This window comes from Cololabis saira, chromosome 10 (genome assembly GCF_033807715.1).
Source record: "Cololabis saira isolate AMF1-May2022 chromosome 10, fColSai1.1, whole genome shotgun sequence".
In the NCBI taxonomy this organism is placed as follows: Eukaryota; Metazoa; Chordata; class Actinopteri; order Beloniformes; family Belonidae; genus Cololabis; species Cololabis saira.
Genome location: NC_084596.1, coordinates 45,382,045 through 45,400,293, shown reverse-complemented (window position 1 = coordinate 45,400,293; position 18,249 = coordinate 45,382,045). Strand labels below are relative to the sequence as shown.

At 43.0% G+C, this 18,249-nt stretch overlaps 1 protein-coding gene across 2 annotated transcripts; it reads right to left on the bottom strand.

The window, feature by feature from the left end:
- Positions 1-5,162: 5,162 nt before the first annotated feature.
- On the bottom strand, positions 5,163-14,102 carry cabcoco1 (ciliary associated calcium binding coiled-coil 1). Of its 2 annotated transcripts, XM_061731348.1 has the most exons (4): positions 13,930-14,102; positions 13,634-13,719; positions 5,666-5,738; positions 5,163-5,526 (listed from the first exon to the last, which is right to left on the bottom strand). In XM_061731348.1, exons 1-4 carry the CDS (start codon positions 13,978-13,980, stop codon positions 5,263-5,265), a joined length of 474 nt encoding a protein of 157 aa, XP_061587332.1. In that variant the 5' UTR covers positions 13,981-14,102; the 3' UTR covers positions 5,163-5,262. The 2 variants fall into 2 exon arrangements, with proteins under 2 accessions (XP_061587332.1, XP_061587331.1); XM_061731347.1 differs by lacking the exons at positions 13,634-13,719; positions 13,930-14,102 and adding an exon at positions 5,862-6,007.
- Between the last annotated feature and the right edge of the window lie 4,147 nt (positions 14,103-18,249).

Sequence of the window (18,249 nt, the reverse complement as noted above, 5' to 3'; positions counted from 1 at the left end):
TTTTACGGATAGGCTGTTTGGCAACCTCCCTTTCTTAAATACGCATATTACAATACTGGGCGGTGATCTGAATTGTGTTATTAATCCTTCTTTGGACCGTTCGAATCCTCGTACTTTGACTCAATCCTCTATGTCAAAATCTATTACCGATTTTACAGTCAAGAACGGGCTTGTTGATCCGTGGAGGGTCTCACATCCTGGAGATAAGGAATTCTCTTTTTTTTCACAAGTACATCAGTCATATTCACGTATTGACTATTTTTTTGTTGATGGCTCTCTTCTCCCCAAAGTTACTTCTGTCGTATACCACCCAATTGTTATTTCGGATCACGCCCCTCTAACTTTGAATATAACATGGTCTGAGCGCCCCCGTTTTTCTTCTCCCTGGAGGTTTAATCCATTGCTTTTATCCGACGATGCATTTAATGTTTCTATATCTGCTTCAATAGATGATTTCATTGCATTAAACAAAACAGAATCTACCAGTTTTTCGCTAGTATGGGAATCACTCAAAGCATATTTGCGAGGACAGATTATCTCTTATTCAGCATACGCCAGTAAAATCCGCAGGGCTAAATTACAGGAGCTCACATCTAAAATTCAGGACACAGACAGACTAAACTCAGTTAACCCGAGTCCGAGTTTACTGAAACAACGGCTTGATTTGCAGTCAAAATTCGATCTTATAGCGACAGCCGATTCTGAACGGCTCCTATTACGCGCTCATGCCAACTATTATGAACACGGCGATAAACCAAGCAGGTTATTGGCTCACCAATTAAAAAGGCAAGCAACGTCGAGACTGATTCCCAGCATTAGAGATTCTAATGGCACACTTACCACCGATCCAATCGCCATCAACACAATTTTTAAATCATACTACTCCTCTCTCTATGAGTCAGAATCTCCACTTGACAGAGCAGAAATGACCTCCTTTCTTGATAATATCACTGTCCCTACTATTAATTTGGATGTGGCTAATGGCCTCGATGCTCCTTTCAGCTTGCAAGAAATTGCTGCCGCCATTGAAGCTACGCAAAGCAACAAGGCCCCTGGTCCCGATGGGTTCGGAGCTGAGTTTTTCAAAAAATTCAAAGACAAATTAGCCCCCCTTTTACTTTCAATGTACAATGAGTCCCTTGATCATGGCTCATTGCCTCCCTCTTTAATGCAGGCGTCTATTGCCCTCCTTTTGAAGAAGGACAAGGACCCTGAATCATGCACTTCTTATAGGCCCTTGTCTTTACTGAATGTAGATGTCAAAATTTTAGCCAAAGCACTAGCAATTCGTTTTGATAAGATCCTTCCTAGCATCATATCTGAGGAGCAGAATGGTTTCATCAAGGGACGCCAGCTCTTCTATAATGTTCGTACACTTCTTAATGTGATTCTCTCTAAAGATTCTTCTCCACTCCCTGAAGTTGTTATCGCAATTGATGCTGAGAAAGCTTTTGATCATGTCGAATTTAACTATCTTTTTGCAACACTTCATAAATTCGGATTTGGACACAGGTTTATATCGTGGATTAGACTTCTTTACACTTCCCCTCAGGCCAGCATTCACACCAATGACAGCTACTCCACTTATTTTACATTATCACGTGGCACGAGACAGGGCTGCCCTCTCTCCCCTTTGCTATTCGCTCTATCCGTCGAACCACTTTCAATTGCTTTAAGAACTCTTCCTCTATTTCGCGGAGTCTCTAGGTCCAATGTGGAACTTAAATTGTCACTTTATGCAGACGACCTCCTTTTATATTTATCTGACCCTTTAACCAGCATCGCACCAATATTATCTCTGTTGAAGAATTATGGATCCTTCTCCGGCTATAAGGTCAATCTTCACAAGTGTGAATGCTTCCCCATAAACTCCTCTGCTTTACAACTCAAACAATCTGATATCCCCTTTAAACTCAGCCCGTCAGGCTTTAGATACTTAGGGATTAATGTGACCCGCACTCTGCCCTCTCTTTTCACCGCTAATTTTTCCTCACTGGTAACTCGAGTGAAGGCGGACTTACAGAGGTGGAACTCCCTACCATTGTCACTGATAGGAAGAATTAACACAGTGAAAATGACTGTATTGCCTAAATTTCTTTTTTTGTTCCAATGCATTCCTTTATTTCTACCAAAATCTTTTTTTAAATCACTTGACCAAATTGTTTCCAACTTTTTATGGGCCGGTAAGACACCCAGAGTGAGGTATTCGCTTCTCCAAAAATTTAAATTTAATGGGGGTCTAGCACTACCAAACTTTATGCTTTACTATTGGTCAGCGCATATTCACAAACTAATTTATTGGCTTCAGTCTCCTGAGTTATTATGGTGCAGATTGGAGGCTCAGTCACTCTCTTCATCCTCTGTAACGGCCCTACTCTCCTCCTCTTTACCATTGAATCCCTCTAAGTTTACAAATAGCCCTGTGGTGCTTTCCTCCCTTAAGATTTGGTCACAGTTTAGGCGCCACTTTAAATTTGCTTCTCCATCCATATATACACCTGTTACTAATAATCATCTGTTCCCTCCATCACTAATAGACACCACTTTTATGATTTGGTACAACCGGGGCATTAAGCACTTCAGGGATCTATATAAGGATGGTATCTTTTCCACATTTTCAGATCTGAGGTCAAAGTTAAATTTGCCTGCCTCCCATTTGTTTCGCTACTTCCAGCTTCGACACTGCGCCTCTGCTCTGTTTCCATGCTTCCCTTCCCTTCCTGCTAACCAACCGTGGGATGATCTTCTAACAATGAAACTCAGTCAAAAGTCTCTGATATCTAAGATATATGCACTGTGTATGACATTTGATGATCATTCTGTAGATAAAGCTCGGGAGGGTTGGGGACGAGAGTTGGGCCTTGACTTCACAGGGGAGCTGTGGGATAAAGCTATCCGTAGCATACGATCTAGCACGCCTTGCGCTAGATTTGAACTTATTCAATTTAAGGTGCTGCATAGAGCCCACCTATCAAAATCCCGATTATCGGAAATATATCCGAATGTTGCAGACCTATGCGACAGATGCCAGGGTTCTCCATGCAATTTAAGTCATATGTTTTTCTCCTGTCCTAGGTTACAGAAATTTTGGAGTGATTATTCTGTGATCATGTCTAAAGTTCTGGGTAAAAAAGTTGTTATGGCCCCTCTCTTAGCAATATTCGGACTCACTGTTGACTCCTCACATATCAGCCCCACACAGTCAGAAGTATTGGCTTTCACATCCCTTTTAGCAAGATGTCGTATCTTACTTCTATGGAAATCCCCCAAGTCCCCGTCTATTTCTATTTGGCTTAGTGATGTTATGTTTTTTCTTAAATTGGAGAAGGTGAGATACTCTTTAAAAGGCAACGCAGCTAAATTCGTTCGCAAATGGCAATCTTTCATAGACCACTTTACCGCGTTGAAGACTCTACCCACCGACTGACCCCCCCCTCCCTTAATTTTCTTTTCATCTCCTTAATTTGTTTTTTTTTATGTTTTATTTATTTCCAGTTAATGGGATATCACTTATGGGCATCTACATTCACCACTGCATTTGTTTTTTGTATGCATTTTTGCTCATACATTACTTTCCTCCTTTGATCATTTCTTGCTCATCTGTTTATTTATTATTTAACGCTACAGAGACTCTGTTCCTTAGTTAGGTTTTGTGTGTTTTAAAAAAAAAAAAAAAAAGGAGACAATGTATAATGCGTGTGTTTGACTACAGATTTCCATGTTTTCATTGTATGTTGTTTCCTATAAAAAGATCAATAAAAAAAAAAAAAAAAAAAAACAGTGTATATCCATACATACTGTTTAATTTACCCATATCAACACTCACTGACCACTACATATAAAATACTGCTCTCCTGAGCTGGTGTGTTTTTATATTTAACTGGTAGAGTTAAGTCTGATTTCATTTACCCAAGCAAGTCTCTGTTTTACCTTTAATGGCTTTTTTTGGACTTGTTTTAAGGAAAACGTTTTTGAATGCACGCACACACACACACACACACACACACACACACACACACACACACACACACACACACACACACACACACACACACACACACACACACACACAGTGCATTACTCCGGTATTTCTGTAGCTGCAGAAATACCGGAGTAATGCACTGTTTAGTAACGGTAATTGCGATACTGAATTTAAAAAGTAATGCGTTAGAGTATTATTTCTCTCAAAACTAACTGCATTACTGTAATGCGTTACTAAATAACGCGTTAGTCCCAACACTGAAAACTACTGCATTGAAATTTGCTTTGCCTCCCTCTCGTCGAGATTTTCCATTCTATTTTAACTTTTTAACTTTTAATTTTAACCTCTGCTGGAGAAATAATGCATTACATTTGAATTGATCTGTACGGAGCCCCTCTGGTGACATTTGAAAAAAATAAAATAATACGTGGCCACGCATTAATAACTCGTGGCCACGAGATAATTAATGCGTGTCCACGAGTTATTAATACGGAGCCTGTGAAGGATCATGCAATATATTTTTAATGTTGACAGAATCGAGCGCACGTTTTATTAACTTGTTCGCGCGATTTAATAAAACGTGAGCACATTTAATTAACTTGTGTGCACGTTCTATTAACTCGTGTGCACATTTAATTAAATTGTGCTCACGAGTTATTAAATCATGAACACGATTTAATCAATCGTACACACGAGTTAATAAAACGTGTGCACATTTTTTTTACTAAATTGTGCGCACGATTTGGTTAAACAAGCTCTCGTTTTCCTTAATTGAGTCAAATTGAGTAAAATCAATGATGAGACCTAGATCATCATAATTCCGACGGCGGAGATTACTTGCTCTAAGCATTCTTTTTAAAGTGGCTAGACTGATCACTATACCATGTTGGGAGGCTGCCAGCATTTCTTTTTGCGCCATGCAACCCATGGTAAATTCTTAGGAGATCCATGTTTAAAGGATCTCAATGCCCTTATGGCTGATAAGGGAAGGATTACAGCACGATTGAATATAACATGCGCACGTTTATAAAATTTTGATCAAGGGTAAGTAAATCGTACTCATGATTTTATGATATATTGTGCGCACAATTTTCCAAAATTAGTCCTGGTCCAGGACCCGGGTCCCGCTGCTGCTTCACAAACACCAAGGTGCAACTTAACAATCATTTATTATGTTTCACTCCAACAAATTCATTAAAACGGTTCGTTACTGTTACACACAACTGAGACATGTGGACCAGGATTTCTGCATCATGGGGGTTACTAGGGGCCATTGGGGGTCATTGGGGGTCCTGGTGGTCCCCGGAGGTCCCCGGTGGTTCCTGGGGGTCGATTGGGGAGACTGGTGGTTCCTGGGGGTCTCTGGGGGTCTCCAAGGGTCCATGGGGGTCTCCGAGGGTCCCTGGTGGTTCCTGGGGGTCTCCAAGGGTCTCCAAGGGTCCATGGGGGTCTCCGAGGGTCCCTGGTGGTTCCTGGGGGTCCAGGTAGGTGCAGGTCCCCTCCACCAGGGGTTGCATGGCGTCTCCGAAGACCTCGATGGTTCTCTGGAAGACAGAAAGATGCAGGTTTAGAACTTGAACCACCGGGACCCTGGTCTGGGTTCAGGTTCCAGGTTCCTGGTTCAGGTTCCTGGTCCAGTTCCAGGTTCCTGTTCCAGTTCCTGGTCCTGGTTCTGGTTCTCACCTCCAGACCGGCCAGCGTCTCCTCTCTGGGGGTTCTGAAGAAAACCTCATAGAGTGTGTAGTTCTGGATCAGACTGGAGACACAACACATGGAGACACAGAGGAGGAGACAGAGATGAAGACACATCAGAGGACAGGTTCAGGGGACAGGTTCTCTGTCCTCTGTCCCCATGTGGACTGGTGTGGACAGGTATCACCTGGTTCTGATGTAGCCCATCAGGGCATCAGCCTCCTCGTGGTCCAGCAGAGCCTCGTCCTCTGATTGGACACCTGAGGAAACACCTGGACACGCTGGAGCCAGGACCTTGGACAGCTCCGTCAGGTTGTCCACCAGGTCCATCTGCGTCTCTGGAGACGGAGGACCAAATCAGAGAGATGGAGGACGAGATCAGAGAGACCCAGATCTCTGGGTAAAACTCTGTAACACAGAGGTTTCTAGTTCCCCAGGGATCCAGTTCCCGGTCCTGTTCCTGGTCCAGTTCCCAGTCCAGTTCCCGGTCCAATTCCTGGTCCAGTTCCTGGTCCAGTTCCTGGTCCAGTTCCCGGTCCAGTTCCCGGTCCAGTTCCTGGTCCAGTTCCCAGTCCAGTTCCTGGTCCAGTTCCCGGTCCAGTTCCCGGTCCAGTTCCCGGTCCTCACCCCTGATGTTGTCCAGCAGCATCTGCAGGACCCCCATGAGGAAGGAGGTCTGGATGGGGGTCCAGCCGGACTCTGAGGCCCAGCGGAGACCGTCCACGTAGAGGTCCAGCAGGACCGCCTCCCTCAGGCAGGTCTGGGGGTTCTGGAGGTCCAGGACCTGCTGCAGCTCCCTGCAGACACAACAGGTTCCCAGAACTGGATGTTAAGAGTGTTTTCTGTTGTTTTAAAGCGACACTACGTAACTTTTCCACCTTAATCTAATATTTCATCATCATCATTGTGATGGAACATCAACTTCCAACAGGTTTAATGAACCTCTGTCATGGTCTGAGGGGTCTGTATCGCCTTCACTGGCACGATGTAACTCTGAGGGGCATGGTAGGAACCCTGCCACACTAAAAAACTACAAATCGTTACGACTTTGACTGCTTTACGGCATACGTCACTTCCCCCTCCTTCCCGATTCGCAGTCGAGACGAAAATGGGCGGGGCTTGTAGCGCAGAGCTCCGCAGAAGCTGGTAACCCGTTGCTGTGTTGTAGCTGCAGCAGCTCCACACAACAGACGTGGGGAAAAGATCCTAATGGTTTAACTTTTCCACGGTTTCCTGCTCGGAGGCAGAACCACGGAGGCCAAGTATCTGATATAACAGAGTAAAAGAGTGAAAGAGTCGTCGGCTCGCTTGGATCGTGGCTGAAACGACCAAACACCGGCTTCCACACAGTAAAGCCTGAATTATGGTTCTGCGTTAAATCGACGCACACCTACGGCGTAGGGTACGTGGCGACACGCAACGTACGGTGCGTGTCGCCGCGTACCCTACGCCGTAGGCCCTGCGTCGATTTAACGCAGAACCATAAATCAGCCTTAAACCACAAACACTCAAGCAGACCGGGTCGGATCAAAACACAGGTTTTATTCCCCACTTCTCCAGCTAAACGCAGTTGCTGGCCAGCTCTCTGCGGTGCAATTAACCTCAATCTTCAGATAAAACTAGTTTGTTGAGGAAAAGATACTTTATTTGTAGCTGCAGAGGAAAAAAATAATCTCATGAGGAAAACAAAATTAATCATGCCTCGGAGCCTCTTCAACATAATAAAGCAGTCAAAAAAAAGAAAAGAGAAGTAAGAGGGATACAAAACATGTACTGTATGTTGTACTATTATACAAATTTATTGAAACACATGGCTCTTCAGTAGGGATTTCATATGGATCCAGACCGTTAATAATCATTATTTTCTCCATATACCGCTCCCTGGCTTCCTTGTGTAAGGTATCCCGGTAAATTCCAGTTCCTTTCCAGCAGTTTAACATCTTTTTTTTTGCGTTCCGTCTGTTCACTTGGTGAAACAGAAAAGCGTCCTGTCTTCTATCAAAACAAATGCAGCGACGGGACAGGAGTTTTCCGGCAGTACGCGCTGGTGCTCATGGGAAACGTAGTGTTCTTTCTGGTAAAGCACTACCGCTTTTGTCCAAAAGATGCCGACAAACTCAGAAAAGCTGAAAGTTACGTTGTGCTGCTTTAAGTCTCTGTTGTTTTAGTTCCCTGTTGTTTTAATTCCCTGTTGGTTTAGTTCCCTGTTGGTTTAGTTCCCTGTTGTTTTAATTCCCTGTTGGTTTAGTTCTCTGTTGGTTTAGTTCCCTGTCGGTTTAGTTCCTTGGTGGTTTAGTTCTCTGTTGGTTTAGTTCCCTGTTGTTTAGTTCCCTGTTGTTTTAATTCCCTGTTGGTTTAGTTCCCTGTTGGTTTAGTTCCCTGGTGGTTTAGTTCCCTGTTGGTTTAGTTCCCTGTTGGTTTAGTTCTCTGTTGGTTTAGTTCCCTGGTGGTTTAGTTCCCTGTTGGTTTAGTTCCCTGTTGGTTTAGTTCCCTGTTGTTTTAATTCCCTGTTGGTTTAGTTCCCTGTTGGTTTAGTTCCCTGGTGGTTTAGTTCCCTGTTGGTTTAGTTCCCTGTTGGTTTAGTTCTCTGTTGGTTTAGTTCCCTGGTGGTTTAGTTCCCTGTTGGTTTAGTTCCCTGTTGGTTTAGTTCCCTGTTGGTTTAGTTCTCTGTTGGTTTAGTTCCCTGTTGGTTTAGTTCCCTGTTGGTTTAGTTCCCTGGTGGTTTAGTTCCCTGGCGGTTTAGTTCCCTGTTGGTTTAGTTCCCTGTTGGTTTAGTTCCCTGTTGGTTTAGTTCCCTGGTGGTTTTGTTCTATGTTGGTTTAGTTCCCTGTTGGTTTAGTTCTCTGTTGGTTTAGTTCCCTGTTGGTTTTGTTCTATGTTGGTTTAGTTCCCTGTTGGTTTAGTTCTCTGTTGGTTTAGTTCCCTGTTGGTTTAGTTCTATGTTGGTTTAGTTCCCTGTTGGTTTAGTTCCCTGGTGGTTTTGTTCTATGTTGGTTTAGTTCCCTGTTGGTTTAGTTCTCTGTTGGTTTAGTTCCCTGTTGGTTTAGTTCTCTGTTGGTTTAGTTCTCTGTTGGTTTAGTTCCCTGTTGTTTAGTTCCCTGTTGTTTTAATTCCCTGTTGGTTTAGTTCCCTGTTGGTTTAGTTCCCTGTTGGTTTAGTTCCCTGTTGGTTTAGTTCTCTGTTGGTTTAGTTCCCTGGTGGTTTAGTTCCCTGTTGGTTTAGTTCCCTGTTGGTTTAGTTCCCTGTTGGTTTAGTTCTCTGTTGGTTTAGTTCCCTGTTGGTTTAGTTCCCTGTTGGTTTAGTTCCCTGGTGGTTTAGTTCCCTGTTGGTTTAGTTCCCTGTTGGTTTAGTTCCCTGTTGGTTTAGTTCCCTGGTGGTTTTGTTCTATGTTGGTTTAGTTCCCTGTTGGTTTAGTTCTCTGTTGGTTTAGTTCCCTGTTGGTTTAGTTCTATGTTGGTTTAGTTCCCTGTTGGTTTAGTTCCCTGGTGGTTTTGTTCTATGTTGGTTTAGTTCCCTGTTGGTTTAGTTCTCTGTTGGTTTAGTTCCCTGTTGGTTTCGTTCCCTGGTGGTTTAGTTCCCTGTTGGTTTAGTTCTCTGTTGGTTTAGTTCTCTGTTGGTTTAGTTCTCTGTTGGTTTAGTTCCCTGTTGGTTTAGTTCTCTGTTGGTTTAGTTCTCTGTTGGTTTAGTTCCCTGTTGGTTTAGTTTTCTGTTGGTTTAGTTCTCTGTTGGTTTAGTTCCCTGGTGGTTTAGTTCCCTGTTGGTTTAGTTCCCTGTTGGTTTAGTTCTCTGTTGGTTTAGTTCCCTGTTGGTTTAGTTCCTTGTTGGTTTAGTTCCCTGGTGGTTTAGTTCCCTGGTGGTTTAGTTCCCTGTTGGTTTAGTTCCCTGTTGGTTTAGTTCCCTGTTGGTTTAGTTCTCTGTTGGTTTAGTTCCCTGTTGGTTTAGTTCCCTGGTGGTTTTCTTCTATGTTGGTTTAGTTCCCTGTTGTTTTAGTTTCCTGGTGGTTTAGTTCTCTGTTGGTTTAGTTCCCTGTTGGTTTAGTTCCCTGTTGGTTTAGTTCCCTGGTGGTTTAGTTCTCTGTTGGTTTAGTTCCCTGTTGTTTTAGTTTCCTGGTGGTTTAGTTCTCAGTTGGTTTAGTTCCCTGTTGGTTTAGTTATCTGTTGGTTTAGTTCCCTGTTGGTTTAGTTCCCTGTTGGTTTAGTTTCCTGGTGGTTTAGTTCCCTGTTGGTTTAGTTCCCTGTTGGTTTAGTTATCTGTTGGTTTAGTTCCCTGTTGGTTTAGTTCCCTGTTGTTTTAATTCCCTGTTGGTTTAGTTCCCTGTTGGTTTAGTTCCCTGGTGGTTTAGTTCCCTGTTGGTTTAGTTCCCTGTTGGTTTAGTTCCCTGTTAGTTTAGTTCCCTGGTGGTTTAGTTCCCTGGTGGTTTAGTTCCCTGTTGGTTTAGTTCCCTGTTGGTTTAGTTCCCTGTTGGTTTAGTTCCCTGGTGGTTTAGTTCCCTGTTGGTTTAGTTCCCTGTTGGTTTAGTTCCCTGTTGGTTTAGTTCCCTGGTGGTTTTGTTCTATGTTGGTTTAGTTCCCTGTTGGTTTAGTTCTCTGTTGGTTTAGTTCCCTGTTGGTTTAGTTCTATGTTGGTTTAGTTCCCTGTTGGTTTAGTTCCCTGGTGGTTTTGTTCTATGTTGGTTTAGTTCCCTGTTGGTTTAGTTCCCTGTTGGTTTAGTTCCCTGGTGGTTTAGTTCCCTGTTGGTTTAGTTCTCTGTTGGTTTAGTTCCCTGTTGGTTTAGTTCTCTGTTGGTTTAGTTCCCTGTTGGTTTAGTTTTCTGTTGGTTTAGTTCTCTGTTGGTTTAGTTCCCTGTTGGTTTAGTTCCCTGTTGGTTTAGTTCCTTGTTGGTTTAGTTATCTGTTGGTTTAGTTCCCTGTTGGTTTAGTTCCCTGTTGGTTTAGTTCCTTGTTGGTTTAGTTCTCTGTTGGTTTAGTTCCCTGTTGGTTTAGTTCCCTGTTGGTTTAGTTCCCTGGTGGTTTAGTTCCCTGTTGGTTTAGTTCCCTGTTGGTTTAGTTCCCTGTTGGTTTAGTTCTCTGTTGGTTTAGTTCCCTGGTGGTTTAGTTCCCTGTTGGTTTAGTTCCCTGTTGGTTTAATTATCTGTTGGTTTAGTTCCCTGTTGGTTTAGTTCCTTGTTGGTTTAGTTCCCTGGTGGTTTAGTTCCCTGTTGGTTTAGTTCCCTGTTGGTTTAGTTCCCTGGTGGTTTTCTTCTATGTTGGTTTAGTTCCCTGTTGTTTTAGTTTCCTGGTGGTTTAGTTCTCTGTTGGTTTAGTTCCCTGTTGGTTTAGTTCTCTGTTGGTTTAGTTCCCTGTTGTTTTAGTTTCCTGGTGGTTTAGTTCTCTGTTGGTTTAGTTCCCTGTTGGTTTAGTTCCCTGTTGGTTTAGTTATCTGTTGGTTTAGTTCCCTGTTGGTTTAGTTCCCTGTTGGTTTAGTTTCCTGGTGGTTTAGTTCTCTGTTGGTTTAGTTCTGTTAGTTTAGTTCCTTGTTGGTTTAGTTCCCTGTTGGTTTAGTTCCTTGTTGGTTTAGTTCTCTGTTGGTTTAGTTCCCTGTTGTTTTAGTTTCCTGGTGGTTTAGTTCTCTGTTGGTTTAGTTCCCTGTTGGTTTAGTTATCTGTTGGTTTAGTTCCCTGTTGGTTTAGTTTCCTGGTGGTTTAGTTCCCTGTTGGTTTAGTTATCTGTTGGTTTAGTTCCCTGTTGGTTTAGTTCCCTGTTGGTTTAGTTCTCTGTTGGTTTAGTTCCCTGTTGGTTTAGTTCTGTTGGTTTAGTTCCCTGTTGGTTTAGTTCCCTGTTGGTTTAGTTCCCTGGTGGTTTAGTTCCTTGTTGGTTTATTTCCCTGTTGGTTTAGTTCCTTGTTGGTTTAGTTCTCTGTTGGTTTAGTTCCCTGTTGGTTTAGTTCCTTGTTGGTTTAGTTCTCTGTTGGTTTAGTTCCCTGTTGGTTTAGTTCCCTGTTGGTTTAGTTCCCTGGTGGTTTAGTTTCCTGTTGGTTTAGTTCCCTGTTGGTTTAGTTCCCTGTTGGTTTAGTTCTCTGTTGGTTTAGTTCCCTGGTGGTTTAGTTCCCTGTTGGTTTAGTTCCCTGTTGGTTTAGTTCCCTGTTGGTTTAGTTCCCTGTTGGTTTAGTTCCCTGGTGGTTTAGTTCCCTGTTGGTTTAGTTCCCTGTTGGTTTAGTTCCCTGTTGGTTTAGTTCTCTGTTGGTTTAGTTCCCTGGTGGTTTAGTTCCCTGTTGGTTTAGTTCCCTGTTGGTTTAATTCTCTGTTGGTTTAGTTCCCTGTTGGTTTAGTTCCTTGTTGGTTTAGTTCCCTGGTGGTTTCGTTCCCTGTTGGTTTAGTTTTCTGTTGGTTTAGTTCTCTGTTGGTTTAGTTCCCTGTTGGTTTAGTTCCCTGTTGGTTTAGTTCCTTGTTGGTTTAGTTATCTGTTGGTTTAGTTCCCTGTTGGTTTAGTTCCCTGTTGGTTTAGTTCCTTGTTGGTTTAGTTCTCTGTTGGTTTAGTTCCCTGTTGGTTTAGTTCCCTGTTGGTTTAGTTCCCTGGTGGTTTAGTTCCCTGTTGGTTTAGTTCCCTGTTGGTTTAGTTCCCTGTTGGTTTAGTTCTCTGTTGGTTTAGTTCCCTGGTGGTTTAGTTCCCTGTTGGTTTAGTTCCCTGTTGGTTTAATTCTCTGTTGGTTTAGTTCCCTGTTGGTTTAGTTCCTTGTTGGTTTAGTTCCCTGGTGGTTTAGTTCCCTGTTGGTTTAGTTCCCTGTTGGTTTAGTTCCCTGGTGGTTTTCTTCTATGTTGGTTTAGTTCCCTGTTGTTTTAGTTTCCTGGTGGTTTAGTTCTCTGTTGGTTTTAGTTTAGTTTAGTTTAGTTTAGTTCACCGTGGCCACCGTGGTTACCATGGTCACCGTGGTTACCATGTTACCGTGGCCACCGTGGTTACCATGGTCACCGTGGTTACCATGGTTACTGTGGCCACCATGGTCACCGTGGCCACCGTGGTTACCATGGTCACCGTGGCCACCGTGGTTACCGTGGTTACCATGGTCACCGTGGCCACCGTGGTTACCATGGTCACCGTGGCCACCGTGGTTACCGTGGTTACCGTGGCCACCGTGGTTACCGTGGTCACTGTGGTTACCATGGTTACCGTGGCCACCGCGGTCTCCGTGGTCACCGTGGTTACCATGGTTACTGTGGCCACCATGGTCACCGTGGCCACTGTGGTTACCATGGTCACCGTGGCCACCGTGGTTACCGTGGTTACCATGGTCACCGTGGTTACCGTGGTCTCCGTGGTTACCGTGGCCACCGTGGTTACCGTGGTCACCGTGGTTACCGTGGTCACCGTGGTCACCGTGGTTACCGTGGTCACCGTGGTTACCGTGGTCACTGTGGTTACCATGGTTACCGTGGCCACCGTGGTCTCCGTGGTCACCGTGGTTACCATGGTTACTGTGGCCACCATGGTCACCGTGGCCACTGTGGTTACCATGGTCACCGTGGCCACCGTGGTTACCGTGGTTACCATGGTCACCGTGGTTACCGTGGTCTCCGTGGTTACCGTGGCCACCGTGGTTACCGTGGTCACCGTGGTTACCGTGGTCACCGTGGTCACCGTGGTTACCGTGGTCACCGTGGTTACCGTGGTCACTGTGGTCACCGTGGTTACCGTGGTTACCGTGGTCACCGTGGTCACCGTGGCCACCGTGGTTACCGTGGTCTCCGTGGTCACCGTGGTCACCGTGGTTACCGTGGTCTCCGTGGTTACCGTGGTCACCGTGGTTACCGTGGTCACCGTGGCCACCGTGGTCGCCGTGGCCACCGTGGTCACCGTGGCCACCGTGGTAACCGTGGCCACGGTGGTTACCATGGTCACCGTGGCCACCGTGGTCACCGTGGTCACCGTGGTTACCGTGGTTACCGTGGTCACCGTGGCCACCGTGGTTACCGTGGTTACGTACTGGTGAAGCTGGTCCTGGTTCTGCTGCAGGTCCTGTATCTGTTGGTGGGACAGAATCCCCCACTGGAGGAACCGGGAATCCTGATTCTGGAGGGAATAAAGATAAACCTCTAAAATAAATAAATAAACCTCTATAATTAATAAAAAAAACAACGTTTTTAGTGCAATAACAAAAGTGCAAAGAGAAAGTCTGTAGAAAACTTATTTAAACATATTTGTGCCTCAAAGGTCATGACTGCAGCTACAGTTGAAGTAAAACAGAAATAATAATTTATGAGGTTGTTTGTTGTTGTTTACCTTCTGCTCTCTTTCTCGACGCGCAGCCATGTTGTTGACGCTGGTTGTCATGGAAACCAGAACAGAACAGAACCCGGAAGTTGTGACGGGGATGATTAACCAAAACAACCTGCTGAGATGAACTTTATTGTTTTACGAGTAAAGTTGGATTCACTATCACTGCGTCCGAAATGCCGTAATAAACAGTATAAACTCAAAAAGTATACTTTAGTTCTTCACTTTTGAGTCAATATCAGTAGTAGCAGGATAGCAGGACGTACTACTCAGAGCGCTACGTCACTTCCTGCCGTTGGGAGGTCGTTACCATGGTAACCGCTCCGCTCCTTCCCGTTTATCCTGGCCCAAACAAGATGGCATTATATAATATTATTATATACGATTATAAATTAATATTATATAATAATATTATACTTTTTTTAAACAAAACTTTATTGAAAATATACAAACTCTCAAAGAGGTTAATGGACAAATATCAATTTAAATGCAATATGAAAAGAAAGGAAAATAAAAATAAAAATAAAAAATGGGGATTATTGTAAGGAATACAAAAAACGAAAAACAAGGCGCTCTAAGAATTAAAAGGTGCAAATGAATAACAAAATAAATTAAGCATTTAAATTCACATAATGGAGCATTAAAAAGGAGACGAATCATTAAATTAGAATTTTAAAAAAATGAGCAATGTCTAGACTTATTTTACTTGCATTTTTGTTTTCTACTCTTTTGAGACATGTGGAAAAAATCTTAAAATCGTTAATAAAACCCCGGAAGGAAGGAAGGTTTACAATTTCTCCATTTGGCACAATAATAATATTATACTTATTAAATAAACGTATCTGCGCAGCACTTAGCAACCAAACACCGCTGCATTGCACTGTGGGAAGTTTCTGCTTAGCTAGCTTAGCTAGCTCCATCAATCCATACTAATAAATTTCTCCAGAATGAGTATGAATAGTACATACTATTGAGTACGTACTAATGTTTCGGATGCACTAAAAAATCTCACGTACTGTTTTTGCTGCTCATTAGGGAGGAAGTATGGAGTTTCAGACGCAGCTTTTGTCTTGTAGAAAAGAGAGACTTTAAAAACACTTGCGGCTGTAAATAAATGATTGTGATATATTATTATCTATGTCTAACCCTTCAAGCTCTTTTCCTGCAATATTTCACAGGACTTTCATCAGTAAATTTTTATATCTGTTCCAAAAGGGAGGCTTTTGAACCTCCTACAACAATTTATGTTGAGGTTTTTAGGAGTCCAGTTCTCCAAGGAAAAAAAATATGAAAGTAAGTAGGCTAAATAAGTAAGTTTTATCTAGCTTCTTTCACAAACAACGGAATGTCACAAGTTGCTTCACAAAAAAACAAAACACTATCAATAACAACATGAATAAAACACTACAATAAAAGTAGAAATACGGTAAAATCAAGACAATACGGATAAAAGCTCCTAGAACCTGCATTAACTGGATTTATCTTTGGTCCAGACACCTGATTGGCTGGTTGTACCAGCAGGTCTCCAGCAGGGGGAGCTGCAGGCAAACTTCAACAGTCCTGCTGGTCCAATCCTGGTACAAATCAGACAAATTACTTACAAATTCAGCAGTATCTAGTTGTCATGGATGGAGATCCAGATATGGAGACGTTAGGAAGTCTTTCAGAAAGGATTGAACTGCTAAACTACATTGTAGACGGAGCTCTGTCTGACAGAGCAGTTTTTACTTCTTCCTACTCCTTTTCCAGCATGGTAATTATGATGGATGCATGTTTTTATTTATATTTTTGTCTTTTTTTTATTCCATCCATCCATCCATTATCTATACCCGCTTTATCCCTTGCGGGGTCACGGGGGTCTGCTGGAGCCTATCCCAGCTCATTTTAGGTGAGAGGCAGGGGTTACACCCTGGACAGGTCACCAGTCCATCACTTTTTTTTATTATTTACATTAATTTATTGTTGATTATTATTGTTTTGTTTTGTTTTCACTACTGTTCCATGTTCGAAATTCAATTCAATTCAATTCAATTCAATTCAATTCAATTCAATTCAATTCAATACCATCAGAAGACTCATAAACGGGGTCACAGACTGTTAAATAATGGATCTCTGAAAAAGTATAAGATCGAATAATGTTTCCATCAGGAGACCATAACTGGTCTTTGAACCAGTAAATGTGTAAATATGTTTAATGGCGTTTGACTGGATTCTGGATGCTGCCCCTAGTGGTTCGTAGAAGAACTACAACGTTTCTGAGAACCAGGTTCAACTCTCTTGGTTGGACAAGTTTCATTTCTGGTTTTATCACTGTATTTTATAAAATCCTCTTTATGTCAAGCAACTATCATGAAAAAAATCATCACTTCTCATCACAACTTCAGTATTTTCATTTTTCTCATCATATAAGGACCTCCCTGTTGGGGGGCTCCCTCTCTCCGGGCCCGTCTCCGGTCCCCCCCTCCCTATTGGGGGGTTCCCTCTCTCCTGGCCCGTCTCCGGTCCCCCCCGCTGCCTCCGCGGCGGGGCGCCCCTCTGGTCTTGGAGGGCCGCTTTCGTGGGGGCGGGTGCTCCTGCCCGCGTCGGCGGCCGGGGCGGCTCTGTCTCTCCGGGCAGGCTGGCCCCCTGCCGGGTGGGGGTCGTTGGCCTGGAGGGTGAGGGCCTCCTGGCCACGTATCCGGCCTGGACCGGGTGGCCGGGGATTGCCTGGGTCGCGGTCCGATTAATATTAATCTATTGTGTTGACTAGTGACGCGCATCCGACCACGTGTGCCAACCGTGCCTCAACCCGCGGACCAAAATCTTCCTCCTCTCAGAAGAAACTAGTACCGTTTTGGTCCCGATCACGGGACTCTTGCAGGGTTTTGAGCTCTGAACTTTTACTTATGTAAGGCTGGTGTAGAGTTAAGCCTTACCTTATTAAATTAAACCTTTTTGGGGTTGTGAGTAGGATAAACACGGGGACAACTTCTGCTGAGTTCCAGTGTACTTTAATGTCCCTCAACAGTGTAGGATTTTAGAACATCAACACAGCACCTAATGCCGTACTGTGGCGTATCACTCCGCCCAATCTAAAACAGACTAATCACTACAGATAAACTGACTAGTGTCATTATAGTCCCTGATTTACATCAGAATATAAAGAATATATTTATAAAATAATGAACCCCCAATTACCAAAATAACCTTCTTAACTAAAATAAATCTCTTCTTACACTTATAAGATGAGCATGAATCAATCTTTTTATGATGTAAAATTGTATGTATTTATTTACTTTTATTTATTAATTTAATTTTATTTGTTAAATTTCTGGAAAAGAAAAAAAGTAAAATCATACATGAGAGAAACTATTCAGTTTGTGGCAAAAATATTTTTATTGTATGAAACTGAAGATGCATAATGCAAACCTGACATTTACTTTTAGTTCAGTTTGTGGAAAATGGTTGGCCTGGCTTTCTCTTTAAAACTTAAACAGTTATAAAGCATTACAAACTGTAACAATAGGGCAAACGCACAGCATTGTTTTGTATTTTGTGTATTTCAAATAAAAGACCATTTTTTCCAGTCATATGTTCCTCGTGCAAGGTTGTTAAAAAAATACTGCTATAATATCGTATCGTATCGTTATCGTGACCTCAATATCGTGTATCGTACCCTATCGTGAGATTAGTGTATCGTTACACCCCTACTTGTAACATAAAATAAACAAACATAAATATCCACCTGCTATTTCCTACCTGCCCGAACGCACGGTCAAAAAAACTTCAGCCTCCGCAGCCGCCTGTGTGTGATTACACCCGTATTAAATCTGTGTGTGATTACACCCGTATTAAATCTGTGTGTGATTACATCCTGATTAAATCTGCGTGTGATTACATCCTGATTAAATCTGTGTGTGATTACATCCTGATTAAATAGAACGAGCTCAATTGATGGTATGACTGCTGCTCCCCCTAGTGGACGGAAGGCTGACCAAACACAAAAGATAAACACATTTGGTAGAACAACACCAATGTCTCTTACAACAATAGTTATCAAGACATTTTTGAACAATCCTTGACAGACGGCTTTTCAGTCACATTTATCAAGTTAGCACTTAGATGGTTACATGTTTAAATATTCCTTCACTGGTGTCCATCTTTGCAGGGACAAGTCTGTTCTCATCTGCAGCTTAGTTGTCATGTTCTACATAACATATATTTGTTTCAGTCTCATCTTCCAGTTCTGTGTCTTCTTCCAATTTACAGTTACAGTCTTTCTTGCGATCATCAAAAATACACGTAGTATATCTCTTGTCCCTGCTTGTTACATTGTCTGGGAAAACT

What these genes read in the sequence shown, in the direction of transcription:
- cabcoco1 (XM_061731347.1), bottom strand. Translation starts at nt 6,004, where the DNA reads ATGGACCTGGTGGACAACCTGACGGAGCTGTCCAAGGTCCTGGCTCCA. An exon ending in ATGGGCTACATCAGAACCAG is followed by an intron (nt 5,739 to 5,861) that starts GTGATACCTGTC and finishes TTGTGTCTCCAG; the next exon opens with TCTGATCCAGAACTACACAC. An exon ending in AGACGCTGGCCGGTCTGGAG is followed by an intron (nt 5,527 to 5,665) that starts GTGAGAACCAGA and finishes TCTGTCTTCCAG; the next exon opens with AGAACCATCGAGGTCTTCGG.